The sequence below is a fragment of the Mobula hypostoma genome, chromosome 15, assembly GCF_963921235.1.
Source record: "Mobula hypostoma chromosome 15, sMobHyp1.1, whole genome shotgun sequence".
Classification (NCBI taxonomy): Eukaryota; Metazoa; Chordata; class Chondrichthyes; order Myliobatiformes; family Myliobatidae; genus Mobula; species Mobula hypostoma.
In genome coordinates this window covers 73,114,193-73,127,219 of record NC_086111.1, presented here as the reverse complement: position 1 = coordinate 73,127,219, position 13,027 = coordinate 73,114,193, and the positions used below count along the sequence as shown (strand labels likewise).

The 13,027-nt window shown below is 42.6% G+C and overlaps 1 protein-coding gene across 4 annotated transcripts in view; it reads right to left on the bottom strand.

Moving 5' to 3' along the window:
- Nucleotides 1-1,403: 1,403 nt before the first annotated feature.
- The window catches only part of LOC134356968 (host cell factor 1-like), a 131,449-nt gene continuing 119,825 nt past the window's right edge, over nucleotides 1,404-13,027 (bottom strand). For all 4 annotated transcript variants that reach the window (XM_063068251.1, XM_063068250.1, XM_063068253.1 and 1 more), the window contains 2 exons: nucleotides 8,047-8,104; nucleotides 1,404-5,321 (listed from right to left, as the gene is read on the bottom strand). In XM_063068251.1, the coding sequence (XP_062924321.1) occupies nucleotides 5,276-5,321; nucleotides 8,047-8,104 (104 nt within the window). In that variant the 3' untranslated portion in view covers nucleotides 1,404-5,275. The remainder of the gene's footprint in view (nucleotides 5,322-8,046; nucleotides 8,105-13,027) is intronic.

The following is a 13,027-nucleotide window of genomic DNA, read 5'->3' as shown; positions in this document are numbered from 1 at the left end:
GAGGTGAAGGGGCTTGCTCTGTTCATTCTGGGGCAGCTCCCTCACCTTTGCTCCCCACCAGACACTCAGCTCTCATTTGTATACATTTGACAGCGGATACACCGCTTTGATGGGTGGGCTAGACCAGGTGAAGGCAGCCGGCAAGGTAGATATAACCACCCCAGCATGTGAAGGCAGCTCCAGCGGACTGGGCGGATGAGAGTTACAGTGAGGTTCAGTGGCCGGGAAGGCGGTACTGCGACGCTTCGTGGAGAACGACAAGCGTGACAGGCACAGAATGGACCGTAGGTTATGACTATTTGTACCACTAGACTCAGACTTGAGGTCGAGAGAGTGGAAGTGTTCCAGTCAACGGCTTTTCCACTTTAAAATCTTGTGCACAGGTTTCCTGTCATCGTTGGATACAATGGATAACCAACACGTAGCACTATCATATTTTACCTTCATCTTGTATTAGAGTAGAGGTGATGCTGTGGTTGTTATCGGACTGGAACTGCAGAGATCTAGACTTAAATGTAAAACTTAAATTCCATAGACTTGTAAAAGAAAACTCTGTGTTTCATTGACACCCCCCATCCCCAGCCTAAGAGATTTGCACTCCTTACTACACCGGCCTCTATGTGACTTCAGATCTACTGGTATGGTCTCTTTTTCAGTAAGCCACTTTGTTCAATATCAATCTTTGATGGACTCTGGGGGCTTTGCTATTGCTTGCATGGTAGGTGGGGGGGGGGGCTTTGTTTAAACATTCATTCATTCTTTTATTTTTTTCCCCGTTTTGTGGCAATCTGTGAAGAGAAAGGATTTCAACTTGTATCCTGGATATATTCTCTGATATTAACTTGAACCGTTGGAATGCTGGTGTTGGTAAAATGAATCCCCCGAAAAAAAATAGAATTAAAAAGTGATTGTAATAATTGAGACCTAATTACCCAAACCACCTGGCTCCATTTTGAACCTCAGTTCATTTAAGAGATCCTGGAGAAAGGGGGGAATTTGTTAAGTGAGCATTAAAACACAAATGCACAAGAAACAGAGGTTAAGTTTACATTTCATGCAGCATGGTAGTATAATGTTCAGAGCAATATTTTACAGCATGCTAGCTATAAGATCAGGGTTCAATTCCTGCTGCTGTCTGTCAGGAGTTTGTATGTTTTCCCTGTGACAGAGTGTGTATCCACCGGCTTTCTTCCACATTTCAAGGACGTATGGGTTAAGGTTAGTGAGTTGCAGACGTGGTATGTTGGCACCCGAGTATGGTGACACTTGTGGGCTTTCCCCAGGCTGTTTGGGTCTTTAACACAAATGACACATTTCACTGTTTGTTTCCATGTTTCGATGTACGCGTATCAATAAAGCTCATCTTCAGCTCATAATGTTAACAAGCAGAACCAAACCATGTATGCAAAAACAGATTTTATTCAAAAAAAGCACAAAAGATAGCAAAATGATTTATAATTTGACTTTTCTACAATGGACAATTTTTTTGTGTTTTTCCTTTAATCCAAAAAAATATAAATTCATTACAACTGATACAAGCAGCAGAGATGTACAGAGAAATGGTACCAACTTCACAGCGTGGGGGAAACATAGTTACATACAGCATTTGGGGCTAAGGACTAGATGGAGAGTAAATTCTAAACTACCCCCGTTTTCCCAACACCACCCCCCACCCATTTTAAACATGTAGAAACTATACAAAACCTTTCTTTAAAAAATAAAAAATAACACATTAGCACACTTCCTATCTAAGCTGTACATAATATTACAAAACCATTGCAGCCAAATTCTGGCTTTTTATGTTTTCCATCATTTAAGCACATACCCTGTACAGAAAGAACAGCTCTCTCCCCATGAGCAAAAACCTTCCAACTTCGCCACTGACCCGTCCACGGAATAAAAAAACAAACTGTGTGCTCTGATCCACAAGCTCCAAGAAAATGCCTTCTGGTTTGTCAGCCAGGTGCTCTTTCAATCTCTGACTGACAGGATTGATCCAGGAAAAGGGGAAGGGAAAAAAGCTTATAATCATATGTACAGATTCTAAAGTTATGAAATCCAGATAGACAAATCCCATAATCTTTGCAAAATGGTTTAAAATATGGGAAAGGGGAGGGAACGTTTACTGCCTCCTCTCAGATCTTTCTGGAAACTATATCATTTAAAAAATGCAGGCTCAGTTATTATATTTTAAAATATAATTGTAGTTTTGCCACAACCTGGCACATAAAACCGGGTGATTTTTATACTGTCTCCATTGGAAGTGCTGTTTGATCTCTCTGGACAGTGATTTGGTGTGACAAGTCTGAATCACAACCCCACTGCTGAACAGAATTCATGATCACTGACATCAGTGCTCCCACCCAGATACAAATGTCTGGCTTTGACCCTTCAATCAGTAGCAGTTATGAGCTGTGCAAGTTTAATTTGTCAGAAGGGTAACATTATTTCCCAGGGTATTGTCTAATGAGCATTTTCTTTCACAGGAGATTTAAAAAAGGCTGTTTCTTTTTCCATATGGAACATACAGGTGTCAAACATCACTTATAAATAGACTGAAGTATTTGTCAAAGGAAATTCTTAACTACCTGTGGCAAAGATCTTACTCCAGGTTCTGTTTTTGAATCATCACAATCTCAACATTACCTGGTTTCATTATTAATATTGTTCTTGCAAAACTGCAGCGTATACCTATCATAGTTGTAAGGTGTGCAAGTTTAATTTCACAGAAGGGTAACATTATTTCCCAGGACTTTGTATGATGAACAGAGCTTACAAAAAGGCTGTCTTGTTTTCATAGTATAACACTGATAAACTGTTTATCATTGTGCAACACTGCGATACCGTACTGGTTAACACTGGTCTATCAATGCAGCACCGGCAAAAATATTGGTACATGTGGGTTCTAGTCTATTTTGAGTCTAGCCATTAAACAGAAAGCAATAACGCAGGGCCATCCGTGGCAGAGGGGGAAAGAATTACATCGGCATGTCAATACATAGTAGCATCAGCATGCCAAAGAAATCCTTGGAGAACAATGCCAGGCATTGATCAGAAGGCTGCAGATTCTAATGCTCAAGTGCCATCTTTGAGGAAAAGGAACATAAATGAATTAATTGGTGTGTCCCTGGCAAGCACTGCAGAGGATAAAATACACAATGTTTTTGGCACAGAACTAGTTTAAAAAGAAGAATCTATTGCCCAGGTAGTTCTTCCAATCTGGTTTCAGTTCCCTCAGCCATTCTTAGATGGGGCTCAGGATAGCTACTGGTCAGTTGCCCCATCAGAGGCACAAGTATAAAGGAACCACTCAAATGGGATTGTCCTCCCACTACACCCGTTATGAGAAGGACCAGATGAGGCTCCCCTTCTGACAATAAAGATTTAAGGAGTTTCTGAAAACTTCTGCCCATTAAACTAGGAAGAATCTAAATTTTCCACACAACACTTGAGAGAGGATATTCTGTCCTCATCGTTTCCATGCAATGGTCGGTATCCATAAGCAAGTAGAATGGCACACTTGCTTAAACTCAGAACTTATAGCCCACATGATTACTTAACCGCTTGGGGATGTTTTCATTTGACCTTGTGAGTGTAACTCATACCGACCTGAGCTGTTTCCAAAACAGGGCTCTTGTGTTGAGAAACACACCATGACATGCTAAATACAATGCTGAACATTGGTCAGTCAGGAACACCCAACCAGGCAGGCTGTACCACTCCTGAAATGACTCAGCCCTACGACGTTTCAATTGCTCACACTCTGAAGTTGTGTTTATTTGGCAGCTGCCTTGCTTTGGGAATATTCCTTTCCTGCAGGTGCTGTTTTCCTCCCATTCCACACTCCGCCTTTCCATTATTATTCAGTGACAACCGGGCCAGGAGGCAGTGTTCAGTAACAATATGTATACTGAATTTGAGGGATTGTGTGCAGAGCACATACAACCACGCATTTTTCAATGCAGAGATGGTGACATTATCTTCACATTTACATCTCCTGCTGTTATCGACTGTCAGGCACGAAAGCAGAAGCATTTTATTTGCAATCAGTCTCCCTCCTACCACCTGCTCACTTCCCAAATTTGGGGAAAGTCTGAGATACATAACCACCTCTTGTTTAACCAGCAAGTCCACACAACACTTTACGGCCATATCTCAGCACATCCTTTCATTCACTCCATGGGGCAACAGGCACAAGAAAAAGCCTGAAGTCACACACCATTCCTCTCTTGGAACCATCTTGCTAATCCCAACCCAACCGGGTAGCGTGAGCAGCTTCACGTGGGAAGGCTGAAGGCAGCAGCTCACCAAGAGCAACTAAGGAAGGGCAAAGGCTGCCGGCCTTAACAATGGTGTACTCAACCTGCGACTGGATAAAAATAGAGCTGCCTCAGGCAAAACTATACAGATTATAATCAAAACAAAAAATAAGATCTTGCCTTCCTCCTCTATATTCATTTTCTGCAATCAAGTTCCCATAACTCTAGTGATGGAATTAATTTCTACTCCTCCTCTCCCTGCAGCCATCTTAATACAAAACCTCAATTTTATAAACCAGTTGCACAGAGGTTTTTCCTGACCAATAGGTGTTATAAGAGGGCATTAAAACAAACTATGTTCCGAATTCCCTCTGAGAAGATACAGGACGTGAGTACACATGCACCATGAAGCATTTACCAGGACTCCAGCAGTTGCTTCAGTTGTCAAACAGAACAGACTGGAGGCAGGGTGGAGTGGAAGAAGTGGTTTTCACTGCAAAATTCCTCCAAACAGCGGGGTGTAAAGTGAGTGATTCCCAGTTACTCTGAGAAGGGCAGAAGCAGGCAATGAGTGGAGGACACCTGCAATCCCAAGTGTCATTTTCCTTTTACAGAACGCCTGACTGGGTGAGCATTCTGGCCCTGATGTGCATTTTGTCAAAATAAAATGAGTAAGAATCACAAGGTCAGGAAAGAGAAGGAACTAGAAAAACAAAATAAAGTTGGTTTACTCTGATGAGAAAGTCTGTATAAATCGACCATAGATAATTTGGCAAACGAACGAAATTCCACGCAACAGGGTGCCTTTCCTTCAAGTAACACCATCAGTTCACTGCAGGTTTCTGCTGAGATACAGTCCTCATTTTAAATGAACAGTAACAAAAGCGAAGACTGTTCTCTACTGAAACGAAACCCTCCAAACAGAATGTGTGCCGGCATACCAAGGTGGATTCAAAGCCAAGCATGTTCTTCGGTGTACGAAATAAAAAGGCGACAGTTCACTATGCACAAGAGAGTTAGGACCCGTCTGGTTTGGCCTTCTTGTTCACGTTTAATAGCTTGCTGTTTACAGTTGGAGAGAAGGGAGAAAAAAGGCGTTAGTCTTGGGAAGGAACATTATAGGTCTCCCACAACCCCTTATAAATAGCATGGAAGCTAGCTATGGGTCAGAGGTAAGGTTAGATCCTTGTCCAGTGGGTTGGGATGAAAATACCTTTGACTTTATATCCAAGTCAGTAACATAATAAAGTTTACTGCAAGTCTTGAACTAACATAACGCTATTATAGTGCCAGCGACCCAGGTTCAATTCCGCCACTGTCCTTAAGGAGTTTGAATGTTCTCCCCATGACTGCGTGGGTTTCCTCTGGATGACCTGGCTTTCTCCCATATTCTAAGGACATATGGATTAGTAGGTTAATTGGTCACATGGGTTGAACTGAGTGGCGCAGGCTGACTAGGCCAGAAAGCCTCGTTCCTGTGCTGTATCTAAATAAATAAAAATAAAAATACATATTTTGTTCTTAACTCACTGTTCACTGACCTATGTTGGCCCATGGTTTAAAAAAATGCATTTTTTAAAATTCAAAATACTCTGGAGGAACTCAGCAGGTCAAGCAGCATCTCTGAAGGGAAATAAACAGTCAGCATTTTGGGCTGAGACCCTTCACCATGCTCGACTATTTATTCACTTTCATAGGGATGCATGACCTGCTGAGTTCTTCCAATATTTTCTCTGCATTGCTCTGGATTTCTAAAATTCTCACTTTGTCTCAAATGATGGCATTTATTTTTAAACCATGGCCAATCATGTCATGTTACAGGTGACACAGAAGTGCAGGTTATTACTGGTAATGTGTCTGCAAAATCAATTCTAAATGGTTTGCAGTGCGGTGTCTATCTTCTGCTTTTTGTGAGCTGATGCAAGGCACTGGGAAAAATGGATAATTACAATGCACCTCAGTACTGAGATGATAACAAAACAAATTCACCTCTTGCTTCCTGTCCCTAGCAGCTGGTCAGGGACCTCCCTCCAGGGTCGGCCATGGTTCAGTCTGTACCCCCTGTCGGGAACCAGGCACAGGTGCCAATTGGGATGAGCCACAAAAGGGGAACATGTATAAATTTAGCGCTGGGTGACACTGGCTCTGACCCCGAAAGAGAAGCAAACATGTTCCATTCATCACAGTATTTAGACCATAAGATACAGGAGCAGAAGTAGGCCATTCGGCCCATCTAGTCTGCTCCGCCATTCAATCATGGGCTGATCCAATTCTTCCAGTCATCCCCACTCCCTTGCCTTCTCCCCATACCCTTTGACGCCCTGGCTAATCAAGAACCTATCTATCTCTGCTTTAAATACACCCAATGACTTGGCCTCCACAGCCGCTCGTGGCAACAAATTCTACAGATTTACCACCCACTGACTTAAGTAATTTCTCTGCATCTCAGTTGTAAAAGAACGTCCTTCAACCCTGAAGTTGTGCCCTTTTGTCCTAGACTTCCCTACCATGGGAAATAACTTTGCCATATCTAATCTGTTCAGGCCTTTTAACAATCAGAATGTTTCTATGAGATCCCCCCTCATTCTCCTGAACTCCAGGGAATACAGCCCAAGAGCTGCCAGATGTTCCTCATACAGTAACCCTTTCATTCCTGGAATGATTCTTGTGGATCTTCTCTGAACCCTCTCCAATGTCAGTATATCCTTTCTAAAATAAGGAGACCAAAACTGCACACAATACTCCCAAGTGTGGTCTCACGAGTGCCTTCGAGCGCCTCAACATCACATCCCTGCTCTTATATGCTATATCTCTAGAAATGAATGCCAACATTGCATTTGTCTCTGCACCACCGACTTGGTTATTACTTAGCTACCAAGGCTACTCTAATCTCGGAGCCCATCAAACATCCCCGGGCTAATTGAGCAGAATCTCTCTGCAATGTGCTGTCAAGTACATACAAAAGCAAGAATGCAATGCTAAGACTTTTTAAGGCTTTGGTCAGGCACATGTGGAGTATGGGGAGAAGTTTGTGCTCCCTATCTAAAAAGGGATGTGATGGAATTGGAGAGGATTCAGAGGAGGTTCAGGAGAATGATTCCAGGAATAAAAGGGTATGAGGAGCGTTTAATGGCTCTGGGCCCGTACTCACTGGAGTTTAGAAGGAAGGTGGGGAGGAGGTGGATCTCATTGAAACCTATTGGATACTGAAAAGCCTAGATAGAGTGGATGTGCAGAGCACGTTTCCTACAGTGGGGAGTCTAAGACCAGAGAGCACAGCCTTAGACTAGAAGGGCATACCTTCAGAACAGAGATGAGGAGGAATTTCTTCAGCCAGAGGGTGGTGAATCAATGGAATTCATTGCCATGTAGAGCTGTGGTGGCCAAGTCTGAGGGTATACTTACGGCTGAGGTTGATAGGTTCATGATTAGCCCACTATAACATCAAAGGATATGGGGAAAATGCAGGAGAATGAGATTGAGAGGGAAAATAAACCAGCCATGATGAAATGATGAAGTAGACTTGATGGGGTGAAAGGCCTGATTTTCCTATGTCTTACGGTGTTAGGTATTTCAAGGAAACACATCACGGGTTTGAAGTGGGTAAATTTCCCTCCCTGTCTCTTGACTTTGAATCATATCTGTTCTCAGAATAGTATTCTTATTAAGTGTTCCAACATCTGTGCACCAGCAATATAATGAGCCTGAAGTCTTGTCATTTCACCGCTTTGAGTGGCCTTAACTAAATACTGACTATTGGCAACTCCCTGCAACACAGAGTACTTACTTATCAGGGGATGTGACAGGACGCTTGACTGCAGGCCTTGCCCCATCTTTACTGGCATCTAGAAAAAGATAGAAGCTCGTTAGAGTTTCTTGGAACATAGGAGAACGAGGGATACTTAATAGAAACGCTTAATATTATGACAGGTGTTGATAAAGAGGAAGGAGACACTCCTGTGCCTAGTGTCACTTTAAGGATATACAATCAATCTATGTGTATATATAGGACTGAACCCAGGTGAAAACCAATATCCTGTGGACATGTTTACTAGAGCTGCTGTGGAGAATTTAAACTAATTAGGCAGAAGGATGGGAACCGGATTGATAGGCCTGAGGATGGGGTACTTGGCATACAGGTAGATGCAATGTGTAGTGACACTGTGAGGAAGGTCAGGCTTGAAGGACTTTGGAAGTCCTTGTACAGGATTCCCTAAAGTTTAATTTGGAGGTTGAGTCTGTGGTGAGGAAGACAATTACAATGTTGGCATTCATTTCAAGAGGACTAGAATATAAAAGCAAAGATGTAATTCTGAAACTTTGTGAAGCACTTGGTGAGGCCTCACTTAGAGTATTGTGAGCAGGTCTGGGCCCCTTATCTTAGAAAGGATGTGCTGAAATTGGAGAGGGTTCGCAAAGGAGGTTCACAAAAATGATTCCAGGATTGAACGACTTGTCATATGAACAGCGTTCAATGGCTCTAGGCCTGTATTCACTGAAATTCGGAAGAATGCGGAGTGACCTCGTTGAAGTCTACTGAATGGTGAAAGGCCTTGATGGGAGATGGGGGCTGAGAGGAAAATTGGTTCAACCATGATGAAATGGCAGAGCAGACTTGATGGGCCAAACAGCCTAATTCTGCTCCTGTACCTTAAGGCCTTATAGTTGTGAGCTTAACATCCAAGGATACATATTGTGTTGAAAGGATGACGTAGGTGGGCAGAGGGGAGGGGTAGATCTGTTGGTAAAAAATGAAATCAAACCTTTAATAAGAGGTGACATTGGATTGAAAGATGTAGAATCCTTTTGGATAGAGTTAAGAAATTGCAAGGGTAGGAAGACCCTGATGGGAGTTATATTCAGAATAGGAGCCAGGATGTGCGATACAAATCACACCAAGAGATAGAAAAGGTATGTAATCAGCATGTAATAAGGGCAATTTATGATAGTCATGGGGATTATGATTGTCAGAGCCGTCTCTATTTCCTGAGGAGACTGAGGTCCTTTAACATCTGCCGGACGATGCTGAGGATATTCTATGAGTCTGTGGTGACCAGTGCTATCATGTTTGCTGTTATGTGCTGGGGCAGCAGGCTGAGGGTAGCAGACACCAACAGAATCAACAAACTCATTCATAAGGTCAGTGATGTTGTGGGGATGGAACTGGACTCTCTGATGGTGGTGTCTGAAAAGAGGATGCTGTCCAAGTTGCATGCCATCTTGGACAATGTCTCCCATCCACTACATAATGTACTGGGGGGGGGGGGGGGGTACAGGAGTACATTCAGCCAGAGACTCATTCCACCGAGATGCAACACAGAGCGTCTAGGAAGTCATTCCTGCCTGTGGCCATCAAACTTTACAACTCCTCCCTTGGAGGGTCAGACACCCTGAGCCAATAGGCTGGTCCTGGACTTATTTCCTGGCATAATTTACATATTACTATTAATTATTTATGGTTTTATTACTATTTAATTAATTATGGTGCAACTGTAATGAAAACCAATTTCCCCCAGGATCAATAAAGTATGACTATGACTATTTCAATTGCAGGTATATTGGGAAAATCAGGTTGGTGTTGGATTCTAAGGGAGAGAATTCGTAGAATGCCTATGATATGGCTTTTTAGAACAGCTTGTGGTTAGGCCCATAGGGGAACAGCAGTTCTGGATTGGGTGTTGTGTAATGAACCACATTTGGTTAGTGAGCTTAAGGTAAAGGAACCCTTAGTGATCATAATATGAAAGAAGTCACCCTACACTTTGAGAGGGAGAAGATAAAGTCAGATGTAGTAAAGGGAATTACCAAGACCTGAGACAGGATCTAGCCAAAGTTGATTAGAAGGGGACACTAGCAGGGATAATGGCAGAGCAGCAATGGCTGGAGTTTCTGACAGCTATTTGGAAGGAGCAGGATAGATACATCCCAAAGAAGTAGCATTCTAAAGGGAACATGAAGCAACTGTAGCCAACAAGGGAAGTCAAAGACAGCATAAAAGCAAAAGAGAGGGCACAGAATATAGTGAAATTAGTAGGAAGTTGAAGGATTTGGAAGTTTTAAAAAACCGACAGAAAGCAACTAAAGACAGCTATAATGAGAGAAAAGATGAAATATGAAGGTAAGCTAGCCAATAATATAAAAGATGATAATAGAATTTTATTCCAGATATATAAAGAGTAAAAGAGAGGCAAGGGTGGACCACTTGAAAATGTCACTGGAGTGGTAGTTATGGGGGACAAAGAAATAGTGGATGAACTTAATATGTAGTTTCCATCAATCTTCACCTAGGAGGACACTAGCATATGTCAGAAATTCGAGAGTATCAGGGGCAGAAGTAAGTGCAGTTTATATCACTAGGGAGAGGGTGCTTGGGAAGCTGAAAGGTCTGAAGGTAGATAGGTCATCTGGACCAGGTGGACTACACCCCAGTGTTCTGAAAGAGGTGGCTGAAGAGATTGCGGAGGCATTAAATAGTATTCTTTTAAGAATCATTTGATTCTGAAATGGTTCCTGAGGACTAGAAAATTGCAAATGTCATTCCACTCTTTAACAAGGAGGGAGGCAGAAGATAAGAAATTACAGGCTCAGTGGTTGGTAAGATGTTGGAGTCTATTATTCCGGATACTTGCAGGCACATAATAAAATAGGCCAAAGTCAGCATGGTTTCCTGAAACGGAGATCTTGCCTGACAAATCACTTGGAATTCTTTGGGAAATAATAGGCAGATTAGACAAAGGAAGAAAGATCAGGAGAATGGGCAAAGTGGCAGATGGAATGTAATGTAGGGAAGTGTATGGTCATGCACTTTGTTAGAGGGAATTAAGGTGTAGACTATTTTCTAAATGGGGAGAAAATTCAAAAATCAGAGGTGCAAAGGGACTTGGGAGTTCTTGTGCAGGATTCTCTAAAGGTTAATTGGCAAGTTCAGTCCGTGGTGAGGAAGGCAAATGCAATATTAGCATTCATTTTGAGAGGACTAGAATATAAAAGGAAGGATGTAATGCTTTATAAGGCATTGGTCAGACTGCACTTGGAGTACCATGAGCAATTTCTACCCATCTATTGATTTATTTAGAGATACCGTGTGGAGTCGGCCCTTCCCACCTTTCAAGCCACGCTTTCCCAGCAACCCCACAACCCTGATTAACAACCTAACCACAGGAACAATTTACGATGACCAATAAACCTACCTGGTACATCCTTGGTCTGACCATAATAAAAACCATAAAACCATAAAATATACGAGCAGTATTAGGCCATTTGGTCCATCAAGTCTGCTCCACCATTTCATCGTGGCTGATCCATTTTCCCTCTCAGTCCCAATCTCCTGCCTTCTCCCCATATCCATGACCAATCAAAAATCTATCAAACTCTGCCTTAAATATGCTTAAGACTTGACCTTCACAGCAGTCTGTGGCAATGAGTTCCACAGATTCATCACTCTCTGGCTAAAGAAATTCCTCTCCATCTCTGTTTAAAAGGAAGCCTCTCTATTCTGAGGCTGCGCCCTCTGGTCCTAGACTCTCCCACTAGAGGAAACATCCTCTCCACACCCACTCTATCGAGGCCTTTCAACATTCGATAAATTTCAATTAGGTCACCCCTCATTCTTCTGAATTCCAGTGAATACAGGCCCAAAGCCATCAAGCGCTCTGGGATTGTGGGAGGAAATCAGAGCATTCTGGGAAAACCCACACATTCTGCAGGAAGGATGTCCAAAGATTTCTTATAGAAAGACACCATAACTGAACTCCAAAACTCTCTGAGCTATAATAGTGTTCTGTCAACTGCCAAGCTACTGTGCACCCATAGCTAAGGAAAGATGTGCTGGCATTGGAGAGGGTCCAGAGGAGGTTCACAAGGATGATTCTGAAATGAAAGGGTTAATATATAGAGTGTGTTAGATGGCTCACAATAAAGGGATGTCCATTTAGAACAGAGATGAGGAGGAATTTCTCTAGCCAGAGGGTGGTGAATCTGTGGAATTCACTGCCATGGATGGCTATGGGGGCCAAGTCATTGAGTATATTTAAAGCAGAGGTTGATAGATTCATACTGGGCCACCAAAGTTATGGGGAGAAGGCAGAGAATGGGGTTGAGAAGGGTAATAAATTAGCCATGGTGGAATGGCAAAGCAGACCAGATACGTTAAATGGCCTAATTCTGCTCCTATCTCTTACAGCTACCTTATATATTTATATTTATTGTGTTTTTTAAAATTGTTACGTTCTTTATCGGAGCAGACTCATGCTGTAGTGGGATCAGCACTGGACGTCAAGGCAGATGGTTGTGAGTTCAAACCCAGCCGGGTCCCAACCTGGGCAGCAGTAGTATCTGCGCGGAAGAAAGGCCCGGCAATCTACTTCCGTATCTTGCCATGAAAACCCCATGGACCCTATAGTCCATGAGGTCACGAAGAGTTGAACTCGACTTAACAACTGAACAACAAATTGTCTTTATCATGCTAGCATAGTGGTTAGCTCAATGCTTTACAATACCAGCAACCTGGATTCAATTTCCCACACTGTTTGTAAGGAGTTTGTATGTTCTCCTCGTGACCGTGTAGGTTTCCTCCCACAGTGGTTTAAAAGCTCAGATTAAAATCTGAGCATCCCTAACTGACAAATGGTTTAAGGAGACACAACAGCTGCAGATAATTTGTAAAAATGCATGCACCAGGCCAGGGATTCCCAACCTTTTTTATGTCATGGAACCATACCGTTATCTGAGGGGGTCTGTGGACCCCAGGTTGGGAACTCCTGTGTTCA